Source organism: Mycteria americana, chromosome 1, assembly GCF_035582795.1.
Source record: "Mycteria americana isolate JAX WOST 10 ecotype Jacksonville Zoo and Gardens chromosome 1, USCA_MyAme_1.0, whole genome shotgun sequence".
NCBI lineage: Eukaryota > Metazoa > Chordata > Aves > Ciconiiformes > Ciconiidae > Mycteria > Mycteria americana.
The window spans coordinates 221,934,427-221,949,734 of NC_134365.1; the positions used below are offsets into that span (position 1 = coordinate 221,934,427).

Genomic DNA, 15,308 nt, shown 5'->3' on the forward strand with positions numbered 1-15,308 from the left:
CGCTCCCCACGCCGGGGGCCGCGAGCCGGCCCCCGCCGAGGCGCCGGGGCTGGCCGGACAATGCTCCTTTCATGGCGCAGAGCGGCGCGGGGACGGGGACGCGCCGGCTGGCCGCTGCCCGGGGAGGGGGGGACGCGCCCCCCGCGTCTCGGCCCCTCGCCCACGCGAGGCCGTGCCCGGCGCGAGGAGGGGGCCGGGCACGGCAGCAGCCCCCGGCCGACGCACCGGGCTCGGCCCCGCGTTTGGGGGGGGGTGGTGGTGCTCTGCGGGGTTTCGGCCTGCGGGGCCAGTGCCCGGCTCCCCCCAAAAAGCACCTCTGCTGCCTGCATCCCCCCGCTCTCGGCATCCCCGCTCCCCAAACCCATCGCGTCCCCCCTCTTTTGGCATCCCCACTCCCCAAAGCCATCATGTCCCCCCGCTTTCGGCATCCCCGCTCCCCAAACCCATCGCGTCCCCCCACTCTCAGCACCCCCGCTCCCAAAGCCATCGTGTCCCCCCTCTTTTGGCATCCCAACCCCCAGAGCCGTCGCGTCCCCCCGCTTTCGGCATCCCCACCCCCAGAGCCGTCGCGTCCCCCCGCTTTCGGCATCCCCGCTCCCCAAACCCATCGTGTCCCCCCACTCTCAGCATCCCCGCTCCCAGAGCCATCGTGTCCCCCCACTTTTGGCATCCCCGCTCCCCAAAGCCATCGCGTCCCCCCACTCTCAGCATCCCCGCCCCAAGAGCCGTCACGTCCCCCCTCTTTCGGCATCCCCCCCCCCCAGAGCCGTCGCGTCCCCCCGCTTTCGGCATCCCCGCTCCCCAGGCGCTCGGAGCCATCGCTGCGGGATCCCCCGCCAAAGCCTTCGGCGGAAGGTGAGGGCGCGGTGGCCTTGTCCGGGTCACGGCGCTGCACGCACCGCAGGGCACCCTGAGGCCCCAGGGGGGACCGGCAGCAACGCTGGGGGGTCCCCCCGGCGAAGCCGAAGCCTCGCAGACCTTCCCGGCAGCGTTTCGGGGCTCGCTAATGTCCTCGCGAGCCAGCCGTGGGACCGAAACGAAACCCGCGTCGCAAGAAACCCCCCGGCGCGGCCCTCCCGGGCCCGGCAGATCCATCTCCGCCACCCGCGCCGCCCAGCGCCCGCGGCCTACCTGAGCCCCCGGCTCTGCCCGAAGCCCCCCGGCACGCAGCTCCTCCGGCACCCGGCCACGCTCCGGAGCATCCTCCGCTCCCCTACGGAGCCGGTTCTTCTCCCGGTGCCCCCGACGCCGCGTCTCTGGCAGCACCTCCAACAGGCAAAAGGCCTAAAGCCCCCCCTGCGAGGGGCTTCGCCCCCATGATCTGCCCCCCGGCACCGGAGCCGGCGGCGGCACGACCCTGGCTCCGGTTTTGCTCCGTTACTCCCCGCGCAGGGCTGGAGCGGCGGCCGGCTGCTTTTTTAATTGGGTCCTATTTTTAATGCGGGTTGGGGAGCGGTGCCGGGGAGGCCGCGGAGGAGGCCGCGGATGGAAATTAACGGGCGAAATACGGCAGCGAGTCGCCGGTGCCCAGCCCGGTGCCAGTCCCGCGTGTGACAGCGACGCGGGGTCGCGCCTGGCACTGGGGTGCACCGGCCGCACGCCGGGAACGCCACATCGGCCGGCCCCAAGCCGGACTCCGGCACGCGTCCACGCGGCGAGACCCCGCCGGCGGGCAGGGAGGGCTCGGGGGTCTGCCAAGGGGTGGGGCGCCCGCAGCACCGGGGGGGTCAGGAGTGGGGGGGCTGCACCCCATGAGGAGTGGGGGGGTCCCAGGGCTGAGCATCCCCCCCCCCCCCGGCACCCCAACACCTCGCAGCCCCCAAACCCCCCTCTGCACCCCAAACCCCACCCTCGGCGTGGCGGAGCTGAGCTTCGCAGCCCACACCGGTGCCCCCCCCGTCCCCCTCGCTCCGGCCGCTGCCCAAACTTTGTGGAGAAGCAGCGAGGGGGGGTGGCAGGGCCGGTGAGGGCCCCCCTCGGGACAGCGAGGGGCCACCGCCACCGTGTGTCCCCCCCCCGGCTCCCCCGAGCACCCCCAAACTGACCTGGCCGAGCAACCGCGGGCTTCGCCGACAGCTCCGGGCTGGGGGGGCTGGGGGGGGGGGAGGGAAAACCCTTCCCAGAATTAAATAAATAAATTTAATTTATTCAATTTAATAATGTTATTTTAAATATTAATTTAAAAGCTTTAAATTAATTTTAATTTAAAATTACTTTTCATTTTAATGAAATTAAAAATTTTATTAGCTTTTTAATAAATTTTTAGATTTTTTTAAATTAAATTTAAAATTAATTTTAAATTTTTAAATTAACTTTTGCAAAGCCTGGCACCGGCCGGCTGCCCGCCGAGGGTCTCCCCAGGCACCCCACCATCCTCATCCTCCTCCCCGTCGCGTCCCCCACGCTCCGTGCATCCCACCGCCCCGGCTGGGGCCCACGGCTCGGGGGGGGGGGGGGGGGGTCCTGGCAACCCAGGAGGGTCCCCTGCTTAGGGGACGCTGCTTTTCGGTTTCCCGGCCAATACGAGCAGCCCCGGGAAGGAGGACGAAGGCCTCGGGAACGCCGCGTCTGGAGAACCCCCCCGCGGAGAGGGGCGGTGGCATCGATGGCCGCGTCCCCAGCAGCCCCTGGACCCCCAAATAACGCCCCCCATCGCCCCCCGAGCCCAGATCGCAGGGACTCCTCTCCCTGGGGTGTTGGGGGGGGGGGGGGGTTGTGCCCCAGTTGGGGTGTTCGACAGGCGGTACTGGTGTTACTGGGCTGGCTGGGGCTGGGGCTGGGGCTGGGGCGAGCAGCCTTGTCCCTCGTTAGCACCCAGAGCTAATTGGGTTTAGGGGTTGGGGCCACCCCGAGAGCCCCCCCCCGGGGCCAAAGCCTGCTCCGGGGGATCAGCGTGGGGGACCCCAAGGGTGAGCGGCACCCAGCAGCACCCACCGTGACCGGGGACCCCCAGGGCCCCCCCGCCCGAGCCCACCGCGGAGCCGGGGACGGGGAGGGCTCCCGGGGGCCCGAGGCAGGACAGAGATACCGAGCCCCCCCCCGCGCCGGATTTATTTGTTTTATTCCTAAATAATCCGCTCGGGTACAAGGTACAAAATCGCCCTCCTCCCCTCGCCCCCCCCGGCAAAGGCGGGGGGGCGGGAGCGCGGCCGAGGAACAGCTCCCAAATCCCGATTCAAGGCCTCTAATTCTAGCATAGAAAGTGGTCAGACCCCCAGCTGGGGGCCCTCACCTGCAAAAGGGGGGGGCAGGAGCCCCCAGAGACCCCCAGCACGCCTGGAGGTGCCGGCAGACCCCCAAGTCCCCCCAACGTGCCTGGAAGGTGCCGGGAGCCCCCAAGACCCCCAGCACATCTGGAGATATCTGAGATGCTGGGAACCCCCAGAGACCCCCCCCAAGAATATATGGAGGTGCCAGGAGCCCCCCAAGTCCCCCCAACATGCCTGGAGGTGCCAGGAGCCCCCCAAGTCCCCCCCAGATGCCAGGAGGTGCCAAGACCCCCCAAAACCCCCAGCACATCTGGAGATATCTGAGATGCTGGGAGCCCCCAGAGAGACACCCCCCCAGAATATATGGAGGTGCCAGGAGCCCCCCCCAAGTCCCCCCCAGATGCCAGGAGGTGCTGGGAGCCCCCCTAAGTCCCCTCAACATGCAAGGAGGTGCTAGGAGCCCCCAAAACCCCCCTCCAGCACACACGGAGCTGCTGGGAGCCCCCCAAGTCCCCCCAACATGCCTGGAGGTGCCAGGAGCCCCCCAAGTCCTCCCCCAAGATGCCAGGAGGTGCCAGGACCCCCCAAAACCCCCAGCACATCTGGAGGTGCCAGAAGCCCCTCAATCCCCCCACACTTTGTGCCTGGAGGTGCCGTAAGACCCCCCAAGACACCCCCCCCCCCCCCAAACAAGCCTGGAGGTGTAGGGAGCCCCCAAGCCCCCCCTTTGCATGCTTGGACAAGCCAGGAGCCCCCCAAGCCCCCCCCCCCATGCCTGGAGGTGCCGCAGACCCCCAAGCCCCCAGCCCTGGGGGGGGCCCGCTGGGGGCGGGGGTCCGGCAGCTCTGTTAGACCCTAACAGAGAGACGGGGCCGAGGGACGGGGGGGCAGAGGGGGAGCGCGGGGAAGGGGCAGGGGGTGCCCCCCCCCCGTCCTCTGCCCCCCGCCCCGGGGCGAGAGCTGAAGGGCACTTTGGGTTCACCAACCCCCGGGGACAACGTCAGGGTCCCGCGGTGGCTGCGAAGGGACCGGCTGCACCCCCCCTACCCCCCCCCCGGCTTCCCACCCCAGGGAAGGGGGGGTGGCAGCCCCTGGCCGGGGGGAGCCCAGCACGGCCCCGCTGTCCCCGGGCAGGGGGACGGCAGCGGGGGGTCCCCCCCAAGCCAGAAGCGTGGGCGCACGTGCGAGAGAGTGGGTGTGGGGGGGGGGGGACGGGGGGTGGACACAGGGACAAAAAGAGCCCCGGGGGGGCTGGGGGGGGCTCAGTTGACGCTGTCCTCGTCGCTGGCCTCGCCGCGGTCGTCTTTGCTCTCGGCCAAGGAGCTCTCGTCGATGTTCTCCAGGGAGTCGGCGTGCTGCAGGGAGAGCTCGGAGAGCGGCAGGGCGGGCAGCCGGCTCTGCTCGGGGAAGAGCCAGGGCTTGAAGTGCGGGTCGTGCTTCAGCTTCCACGCCGGGTACTTGAGGCAAGCCTTGTACATCCTCTTCATCGCCTGGGATGAAGGCTGGGTTGGAGCTCAGCCGGGCAGGGGGACCCCCTCGCCCACCCCGGCGCGGCCGACTCACCTTGGGGGCCAGGAATTGCGAGGATTTGTTCACCACCCATTTCGGCAAGGAACCTGCCGAGACAAGAGGAGCCGGGCTGGGACCGGCACCCCCGGCACCGGCACCCTCCTTGGGGACGCCCCGCCCGCAGAGGGGACGGGGCGAGCCGGGGGCAGGGAAGGAGGGGTTCACCCCAAAGCGCTACCTCAGCTTCTCGCCGAGTTCCAAAAAAATTAAAAAAAAAAAAAAAAAAAGCTATTTCAGCCCCTTGGCCGCCTCTTCTACCCCAAACAAGGCATCTTTCAAGAGAACGGGCCCAAAATGTTTCCTCCCGGCATCGCTCCGGCGCTGCGGCTCTGGCTCCGGCCGCGTCCCGCCACGCTCCCGGCTGCCTCCGAGCCCACCCCGAGCCCGCCCACCCCCCCGGGCTCCGGCGAACCCCCGGCCCCATTTATTAACCACGGCCCATCCGTGACGTTACGACGGACCCCTAACGGGGCGCCGTCCCTGTCCCCGAGGGACGCGAGGGCAGCGCTGGGGTGGGCTGAGCCCCCCCCGGGGCGCGGGAGCGGGGGTCCCCCCCTTACCTTTGGGGTCCACCTGTGCCAGGTAGGTGATGGTGCAGCTCGTGGCTCCCGTCCCCTCGATCAGGTAGCCCGTCTGGATGGAGACCGCTCGCACCATGTCCTTCCGAGGGGGGTAATTCTGCAAGGGGGGGGACACAGGGGCAGGATGGGGCGCAGGCAAGCACTGACTGCAGGCGGGGCTGCCCTGACCCCCCCCAAAGCCCCCCGACACCTCCAGCCCTGCCCGACCACGGGGCAAACCCAGCCCCACGGCGGCGCGGGCGGCACCCCCATTGCCCCCGCCCCGGGGACTCACCGGGTGCTTGACGGAGTAGTTCATGATGATGTAGTCGGTGCCCATGGGCAGCCAGGAGCGCAGCGTGATGACGTCCCGGTTCTTCAGGGGCTTGGGGCACTTCCCTGGGGACGGCAGCGGTGGGGGAGCACGGTGAGATACCCCCCCCAGCGCGAGCATCCCCCCCGTGTCCAAGCCTGCCCCCCAAATCCCTCCCGACCCCCTCCCAGCGACACCCGGGCACCCCGGCACCCACCGAACCCACGGACGCTGAACCCAGCGATGCTGCCACGACAGCCCCAGGGCTCGGCTCCCCCCCGCCCCCCCCCCCGGGCCCCCCCAGCCCCCTCCTCACAGGCGTAGTAGCCCACGTCGGAGTTGACGGTCAGCTTCCCGATGTCGAAGGTCTCGATGACGTTGGTGTCCCACTTTTTCCGATACTCGATGTCATGCAGCACGTCGTAGAGCGTCTCCGCCGGCACGTCCTTGCACTCCATCCTGCACTGCAAGGGGTGGGCGGGTGAGAAACCGCCCCGGGGACCCCTGGGTGGGGGTCTCCTCTCAGGCTCCCCAAAACCCAAAGCAACCCCCCCCCCCCCCCCAGAGGAGCCGGATCGCAACCAGCAGCTCAGCCCAGTTTGGCCCAGTTTGCCACCCAGTTTGCCACCCTGCAGCCGGCTACACCCCGAGCCAGCGCGGAGCTGAGCCCCCCACATGTGGGGGGACCTTCTGGGGGGCCTTTCTGGGGGGCCCCCTCCCACCTCACCTATTCCCCCCATCACCGGCCTCCCCCCAGAGCAGCAGCCCTGCACAGGGCACCAGCGGTGCCGGGTTGGTGCACGGGGCCGTGCCGGGCGCCGTGGGGCAGAGAGCATCGTGGTGGGGGGCCGGAGCGGGGAGCAGCCCCCCCCGGGGTTGGGAGCAGCTCCAGTAACTGCGGCAGCCAAATCCTCGGGAGGATGAGGAGAAGAAAGGAGAAGCTGCCATCCTCCCCCTGCAGCGGCGATGCCATCCGGCCAAGGGCGCCAGAGCCGTGCCGTGTGCCGCGGGACGCTGCTCCTGCACCCCGGCCAACGCACGGGCCCCGGGTGCCTCTGAGGGGGGTACCGGCGTGGGTACCGGCGTGGGTACCGGCACCCGGACCCCGCCGAACGCCCCCGGTCCATCCCCAGGGACGCTCCGGCCCCTCCTGGCCCCCAGAGCCGGGGGGCGGCCGGGCTGGGCCGTGCCCCCTCGCTGCGGCCGGCAGCCGGGGAGGGAGCTGCTCTTGGGCTCTTCCTTCAGGGGTTCAGGGGTTCAGGGGCCGCGGCCACCGGAGACCCCCGACCCCGGCAAGGGGAGCGGCAGCGGCCGGCACCGGGGCTCGTCGTGCCCAAGCCGGCCCCTCAGGCAGCGAGCAGGGCAGGGCTGCTGCCCGCCGAGCCCAGCGCTCCAGCACCCAGCCTGTCCCCGACCCACCCAGCCTGTCCCCAGCCCCACAGAGCCTGTCCCTGCCCCACAGAGCCCGTCCCCAAACCCACGGAGCCCGTCCCCAACGCCACCGAGCCCGTCCCCAACCTCATGGAGCCCATCCCCAACCCCACAGAGCCCGTCCCTGCCCCACGGAGCCCGTCCCCAACCCCATAGGGCCTGTCCCTAATGTCACTGAGCCCGTCCCCAACCCCACGGAGCCCATCCTTGCCCCACGGAGCCCGTCCCCAACCCCACGGAGCCCGTCCCTCTGCGCCCCGCATTGCAACCCCGCCACGTGAGCCTCCATTCGGCCGAAAACGCAGAAGGGGACGGCCTTGCAAGGCCGTTTCAGGGTGCACAGCCCCAGGTGACACGCTTGGGGACCCCCCGCTCCCCACCCGCACCCAGGCACCCCCGCCACCGTGCCGGCACCGGGCGGGCCGGATGCGGGATCGGGCACCGCCGCCGCTGCCGTTCGTTCCTAAAGCGGGAAGGCCGGTCGGCCGAGCCGTGCCCACGCGGGCAGGACCAGCCGGGTGGCCCAGGACCTGCCCGTGCTGCCTGGGTGGCTGATGTCCCCAGGGGGGTCTTGCCGGGAGAGGGGACGGTGCCAGCCGGGAAGCGCCCAGAGCGGCGCGTGCCCCAGCCCTGAGTCAATATTGACTCTGACGGCTACGGGGCGAGGAGGAGGAGGAGGAGGAAGGAAGACGGAGAGGAGGGAGGTGAACGCGATGGGCGCGATGGGCTGCCAGGGCCGGGCTCTGCCCCGACGCCCTCCCTGTCCCTGGGGTTTTGCAGGGCTGGGGTTGTGCCGGGCACGAGGGGACAGCCGACGGCACGCCGGGCTGCGGGACGGGAGCGGACCCTGCTCTGCCTGGGGGGCTGTGGCCACCTTGGGGACACGCTGGCCACCACCCAGGTGGTTGGGGACCGAGGGGACCCCCGGGATGGAGAAAAACTCCCCTGGGGTCACCTCAACCCCGCGCCCCGCATCCGACGCCGCCACGAAGCCCTGGCTTCGCCGGCAGCCTGGAGCAGGCTTCCCCGGCCCCGGCATTGCGCACGGCACCTGGTGCAGGCGGCACCGGCGGCCACGGTCACGCGGGTCGTTAATTAAAGAGAAGATCTCTCCCGTGGCCCGGATGTTTGGCGCGATCATTAGCGACCGGGCGCCGCGTCTCAAGGTGACCCCATGAATAAGTAACGAGATGGAGCCGGGCTCTGGGCAGGGACAGTCGGCGTCCGCTTCCCGGGCGGCTTCCCAGAGCCCGGCCGTGCCGGCGGCTCCGGCAAAGCCCGGCGAAGCTCCAGCCCCTTCCCAACGCTTCCCACGGGACGGCTCCTCGCGGAGCAGCCCGTTCCCAGGGGCGGCGGCTCCCCCGGGGGTCTCGGGTCCCCGGCCACCGGCTCGCTGCCCCAGCAGGGTGGGGAGGGGGGTCCCGGCCGGGGTCCCCCATCCCGCAGCCATCTCGGGCACCGCGACGGCTAACGGGCAGCCCCGAGGCCGCCGATTCCCATGTCCCGCCGATGAATCAGCCCTGGGTCGTGTCGGGTGGCACAAACTTGTTTCCAGACTCCCAGAAAACAGGTTAGACGAGAGCTGCATCCCTAATGGGAGGAGGGGGGGGGACAGCCGCCGCTCCAAAGCAGGGCGAGACCTTCGGGTTTCATTTAATTACAAAGCAGCGGCAGGAGCGGGGAAGGCAGCGAGCAAACAGGGAGGCAAACGGCTCTTGGGAGGCTGCCGGTGCCAGGCACAGCCGGCAGCCCCCAGCCCCCTCCCCGGGGAGCTGCGGCGCGGGGGGCGAACACCCCAGCTCGGCCTCGCCGTGCCGCGTCAGCCGGGCCACGTGTGCCGGGGCGGCTGCCCGTCCCGCCAGATGGCACGAAATCCAGCCGGAACGTCCCTTGTGCTGGGTCTGGGTGCTGCTGGGGACCAGGGGGGTGGCACAGGGACCGTTGGTGTGTCCTGCCCCCCCCCCACGGTACCCCGATACCTGCCCGGGGCAGCCGGTGCCGCTCAGCACAGGCACAGCGTCGACGTACAAACGCCAGCGGGATCTCTGCAAGCAGGATGCGGCCAGGAGGGTGCTGGGGGGGGGCAGGACCCGGCGCAGCCGCGGGAGGCACCGGGCTCTGGGGGAGCAGGGCTGGGTGCCGGGGCGGGCAGAGGGGCTGCTGGGGACAGGGGGGGGGGGGGGCAAGGCTTCGGGGGGAAGGGGCAGGAGGAGCAGACGCGGGGAGCAAAGGCGGCCGGAGGGGAGGCAACCGCCGCCGGGGTAAACGCGGACCTCGGCCTTCGGGGATGCAGAGGCTCCTCGGTGGGGTTTGACCGAGCAGCACCCCAAGCCCGGACTCCCCCCGGCACGGAGAGCGAAGGACCGCGCTGCCCCGGCCCTGGGGAGCTGCCCCGGCTCGGGGACCCCCGCGGTACCGACCGCCCCGTGGCGGGAGCGCGCCGTGCCAAGCCTGGGCCAGGACATCCTGGTGCACGCCCGGGGCTGGTTCCCTGCCACGCCGACCGCTGCAGGCAGACGTGGCACACCGGGATTGCCGGGGCGGGCAGGGGACGGGCAAGGACACGCACCCCCCCGCACCGCACCCTCCCTGCTGCGTGCTTGCACCCAAGCAGCCCTACAGAGAGCTGCACCCCGACCCCACCGCAGACATTTTGGGGTGCAGCAACACCCCAGGAGCAAGCGGCAGGGCTGCGGGGCGCGGGGGGCTCGGCGTGGGGGCCGGGACGTGCCGCCCCACGGAGCCGTGCCTCCCCACGGGCCGGCGTGGCCGGGGAGATGCCCAGACCCCATGGAGATGCGTGCTCTGCGTCCCGCTGGGCACCCCGGGCTCGCCGCTACGGCACCGGAGGCTGTTGCCACCGGGACACGGCGGGGACCCGTCCCCGGGTCACTGCAGCCCAAACACGCCAAACACGCAGCCACGGCTCTGCCACGCCGGCAGCTCCCCGGCGCCGGGGAGCAAACAGAGGCGATTCCCAGCGGGCGCAGGCGCAGCGGGAGCCGGGCGCAGCCGGTGCTCCTGCCACCGCCACCACCCCAGGGACAGGTTTCCCCGGCACCGCTTGTTTGCGCGGCTGCTGCAGAGCAGCGTACGAGCAGGCCGCAACGCCGCCACCGCCTCCGCTCCGCCACCGACCCCGCCGGGCTGCTGCCGTCCCTGCCGGGCTGCCTCCGGTCGCTGCCGGGCCTCGGCACGGCGGTGAGGGCAACATAACCCGTTGCACCGGGGAAAGCTTTGCGGAGGTGCCGGCAGGGACGGGGACGCCAGCCAGCCCTGCAGAGAGCCAGCCGGAGGCTCCGGCGTGGCACGGTGGCCCGTGGCCACCGGCAGCCCCAGCCTGACGCCGCTCCTGTCCCAAGTTTTCCCTTTGATTCCCGGTGCCTGGTCTCCACTAACGCTGCCCATGTGCCCGCTTTGCCGGAGGGACGAGCCGGGACGAGCGGGCACCCGCCTGCCCGCGGGCCCCCGGGACCCCCCCCCCGGCACGCTCGGCACCGCAGCCCTGCTCCTTGCTGCGCACCAGGATCTCGCTCCCCGGTTTTTAAGGCGAAGGGATCCGACCCGGCAGCCCAGGTTCCCCCGGCAAAGCCCATCCGATCGCCTCTGGGCGGCACGCCGGCCCCGCAGCCGCTCAGAGCCGCCTGTGCCAGCCTGGCAAAGCAGCACCGCGGAGGGAAGGGACCCGCCGGAGGACGCAGCGGGGACCCGGGGAGCCCCGGGGTGTGTGGGAGGAGAGGGGGCTGCGGCGGGTGCCGCAGGGCAAGGGGACAGCCCGGCTGGGGACGCGGGGCGAGGACGGAGCAGGGCTGGCGGGGGGACAGGCAGCACGGAGGCCCCGGGGTCCCACGGGTCCCTGTTTGTCCCCGGGCGAGGCCCCGGTCACCCCGTGCACCCCCCTTGTCCCCAAGGGTCCCTACTTGTCCCTGCTCAGCCCAGGGTGCCAGCTCACCCCCAGGGTCTCGCTTGTCCTGGGGTCCCCACTCACTCCCCGAGTCCCCGTTTGTCCTGGGGTGCCAGCTCACCCCCGGGACCCCCCCCCCCCAACTTGTCCTGGGGTCCCTGTTTGCGATAGGGTGCCAGCTCAGCCACGTCCCCACTCGCCCCAGGGTGCCGTATCACCCAAGGGTCCCCGCTCGCCACAAGGTCCCCGCTCACCCCGGGGTCCCCACTTGCCACAGGATTCCTGCTTGCACCCATGGCCCCTGCTCACCCTTGGGTGCTGGCTCAGCCCTGGGTCCTTGTTTTCCCCCCGGGTCCCCTAGCACCAAGGTGCTGGCTCATCCCAGGTCCCCGTTTGCCCCAGGGTCCCCATTAACTCCTGGGGTCCCCACTCACCCTCAGGGTCCCTCTCACCCCAGGGTGCAGGTTCACCCCACTCGCTGTGGGGTCCCCACTAACCCCTGCGGTCCCCGCTCACCCCAGGGTGCTGCATCACCCCAGGGTCCCCACTCGCTGTGGGGTCCCCACTCACCCCAGGGTGCTGCATCACCCCAGGGTCCCCACTCGCTGTGGGGTCCCCACTAACCCCTGGGGTCCCCGCTCACCCCAGGGTGCTGGATCACCCCCCCAGTCCCCACTCACTGTGGGGTCCCCACTCACCCCAGGGTGCTGCATCACTCCAGGGTCCCCACTTGCTGTGGGGTCCCCGCTCACTCCAGGGTGCTGGCTCACCCCCCCAGTCCCCACTCGCTGTGGGGTCCCCACTCACCCCTGGGTGCTGGCTCACCCCCCCAGTCCCCACTCGCTGTGGGGTCCCCACTCACCCCTGGGTGCTGGCTCACCCCCCCAGTCCCCACTCGCTGTGGGGTCCTCACTCACCCCAGGGTGCTGGCTCACCCCCCCAGTCCCCACTCACTACGGGGTCCCCGCTCACCCCAGGGTGCTGCATCACCCCAGGGTCCCTCCTTACCTCCAGGTCCCCCCCGGGGACCCTCGCTGGCCCCCAGCATCCCCCCCTGCCCCGCGGTCTCCGCTGCCCCGCGGGGTCCGCGCTCCCTCCGTGCTGCCGGGTCCCCTCGGTGCCCGGGGCCGGGGCCCGGGGCCGGTGCCGGTGCCCGGGGGTCTCACCTTGATCTTGTGGAGGGAGCGCTCGGGCTCCAGCAGCTGCACCCAGACGGCCACCCCCGCCTTGCTGTAGCTCAGGCTCCAGCCGCGCTCCGACTCGCACTCCGCCCGGAACGCCCCGAAGTCCCGGTCGTCGGGGATCTGCACGCTGTCGCGACCCGACATGGCCCCGGGGGGACGACGATGACAACGACGACGCCCGCCCACCCGCCCGCCCCCCGCTGCTGGTGCCGGTGCCGCGGGTGGCGGCGGCCCCTACGGCGGCATCGCCGGTGCGCGGCGCCGCCCGGTGCGCGGTGCGCCATGGGCCGGGGCGGGGCCGGGGCGGGGCCGGGGCGGGGCCGGGGGGCGGGGCCGGCAGCACCGGACGGGGGAGGGGGGGGGATACCGGGCAGGGGGAGGGGACAGCCCGGGGGCGGCCCCGGGAGCACCGGGGGGGGGACGCAACACCGGGGGAGGGGGGACAGTCCGGGGGCGGCCCCGGGAGCACCGGAGGGGGACACGACACCGGGGGAGGGGGGACAGTCCGGGGGCGGCCCCGGGAGCACGGGGGAGGGGGGACACTGGGGGTGGCCCCGGGAGCACCGGAGGGGGGGAGGATACTGGGTGGGGGGGACAGCCCGGGGCGGGGGGGCAGCCCGGGGGTGGCTCCGGGAGCACCGGGGACGGCGGGATACCGGGGGGGGGGCAGCCCGGGGTGGCCCCGGGAGCACCGGAGATGGGGGGGGGGGGGGGGGCAGAGGGGGGAGAGGCCGGGGGACACACACCGGGGCCGGCCCCGGGAGCACCGGGGAGGGGGACACCGGGCGGGGGGGACAGCCCGGGGGCGGCCCCGGGAGCACTGGAGGGGGGGGGGGGGCGACACCGGGGGAGGGGGCACAGCCCGGGGGGGGGGGGGCAGCCCGGGGGCGGCCCCGGGAGCACCGGGGGACACACAGAAGCACACGGCTGTTGCACTTGCACAGACACCCGCACTGTGCACCCCCCCGTGCACCCCCTGCACACCCAGCGTGCACACAGACACGGGTGCACACGCGTGTCCCTGCCTGCACACAGACGTGGGTGCACACGCAGGGGTGCACACGCGTGTCCCTGCCTGCACACACACACAGGGGTGCACACACACGGGTGCACACGTGTGTCCCTGCCTGCACACAGACGTGGGTGCACACACGGGTGCACACGCGTGTCCCTGCTTGCACACACAGACACGGGTGCCCGCACACGGGTGCACACGCGTGTCCCTGCCTGCACACAGATGTGGGTGCACACATGGGTGCACACGCGTGTCCCTGCCTGCACACACAGACACGGGTGCCCGCACACGGGTGCACACCCGCTCACCCAGCCACGCTCACACCGTCCTGCACCGCGCCCCCGCGTCTCAGGGCCCCGGGTGCTGCCGGGAGAGGGTCCCCGCCGAGCCCCGTCCCCCCCGGTTTCGCGGGATCTCCTTTGAGAGCGGGACGAAGGGGTGCCGACGGCGCGGGACTGGCACCCGCGGCCCCTCGCCAGGCGGCCGGGCCGTGACGCCGTCCCCGTGACTCCGCGGCCGCCCTGCCGCCGCGGCCCCGTGCAGCGCACGAGCGTCGTCCCTCTGCGCCGGTCTCGGCCGGGACAGAGTTAACGTTCCTCGTAGCAGCTCCCGTGGTGCCCGGGGTTTGCGGCCAAGCGGCGGCGATGACCCGGGGTGTTCTCGCTGCCGCTGAGCAGTGCTGACGCGCAGTCAGGGCCGCCTCCGCTCCTCACCCCACCAGCGAGGAGGCTGGGGGGGGGCACAAGAATTTGGGAGGGGGCACGGCCGGGACAGCTGACCCCGACTGCCAAAGGGATTTCCCACACCACAGGGCGTCACGCTCAGCGTATAAAACCGGAGGAAGAAGAAGGAAGGGGGGGACGTTCGGAGCGCTGGCGTTTGTCCCCCCAAGTCACCGTTAGGCGTGACGGAGCCCTGCTTTCCCGGAGCTGGCTGAACCACGGGAAGGAGCGAAGGAATTCCTTGCTTCGCTTCGCCTTTCCCTTTAAACTGTCTTTCAACCAACCCACGCGTTTTCTCACTTTCACCCTTCCGAGTCTCTCCCCCATCCCGCCGGTGGGGAGCGAGCGAGCGGCTGGGTGGGCTTAGTTGCCGGCTGGGGTTAAACGCTGGCGGGGCCTTTTTGGCACCCAACGTGGGGCTCGAAGGGTTCGAGAGAACACCCGGGATGTGCCGGATGGAATGTATAGCCGTTACTGCGTAGCTGTCCGTCGGCAGGCTCCGGCGCTTGCCGTTGCCTTGCTTGCCTCGCTGTACGTTAGTCTCGTGCTCGTTAGCGGCCGCTTCCCGCTCCCGCTGCTTGCTCTCCCGCCGTACCGCTGATCGCCTCGCCCTGCTGTGCCGGGGATCGCGGCGATAGCGGCGACGGCGATGCGCCGGGCCTGGCAGACGGGGACGCGGAGGATCGGTGCCCGGCGAGCGCGTCCCCGCGTGCCGGTGCCGGGCCTTGCTGCGGCAGCGCCGAGGGCACGCTGCCATCGGCAGTGCTGACTACGAGGCAATTTTTGGAAGGGCCGGGGCTTCCCAGCCGGCTCTGGAAATGCTGCAGACTCAGGATTTCTTTCTCTCCGCTTGGGAAGGCGAAGGAAGGCTCTCCCAGCTCCCGCCGCCGTGAATACCGGTTTAAAGGAGGACGGAGCGGCGCGGGGTTTGCTTGGCGCGGCAAAGCGAAGCCCTTTGGGACCGGCAGCGGGGAGGGCGGGTGGCACAGAGCCCCCTCCCGGGCTGCGTGTCCGAGGACGGGGCCCTCCCCTGGGATGGGGGAGCCGGAGGTGTCACCGAGGGGGTGTCACCGAGGGGGTGTCACCGAGGGGGCGTCACCGCGCTCAGCGCCCGCGGCACGGGGACCTTGCGTCGCCGGGGCTCGACGTGCCGCGCGGCCGCTGCCGGCAGTCCTGACCCGGGAAAAAGAACCGAGGCAGCCCTTGATCACCACGTCCCGGCCCAACGCGGAGAAGCTGCGCGTGGGAACGCCGCTGCCGTCGCCAGCGGGTGATGGCGGGGCTGGGGACGAGGTGGGCGTCCGGCCGCCGGCTCTGCTGCGGCCGCTGGGCTTTGCCGTGGCCGGTGCAGGGGGGGACCCTCCGCCCCCCTCGCCCCAGCCCTTCCCGACAGCCCCGCGT

The 15,308-nt window shown here is 71.4% G+C and overlaps 1 protein-coding gene across 1 annotated transcript; it reads right to left on the reverse strand.

Moving 5' to 3' along the window:
* Positions 1–4,414: 4,414 nt before the first annotated feature.
* On the reverse strand, positions 4,415–12,466 carry STARD10 (StAR related lipid transfer domain containing 10). Its single transcript, XM_075491378.1, has 6 exons — positions 12,153–12,466; positions 5,968–6,115; positions 5,634–5,737; positions 5,339–5,456; positions 4,773–4,825; positions 4,415–4,699 (listed from the first exon to the last, which is right to left on the reverse strand). Exons 1-6 carry the CDS (start codon positions 12,312–12,314, stop codon positions 4,472–4,474), a joined length of 813 nt encoding a protein of 270 aa, XP_075347493.1. The 5' UTR covers positions 12,315–12,466; the 3' UTR covers positions 4,415–4,471.
* Positions 12,467–15,308: the final 2,842 nt, after the last annotated feature.

Coding starts and splice junctions, on each gene's coding strand:
- STARD10 (XM_075491378.1), bottom strand. CDS start 12,314: ATGTCGGGTCGCGACAGCGTGCAGATCCCCGACGACCGGGACTTCGGG. Junction 6,116..12,152: donor GCTCCCTCCACAAGATCAAG/GTGAGACCCCCG, acceptor CACCCCTTGCAG/TGCAGGATGGAGTGCAAGGA. Junction 5,738..5,967: donor CGACGTGGGCTACTACGCCT/GTGAGGAGGGGG, acceptor TGCCGTCCCCAG/GGAAGTGCCCCAAGCCCCTG.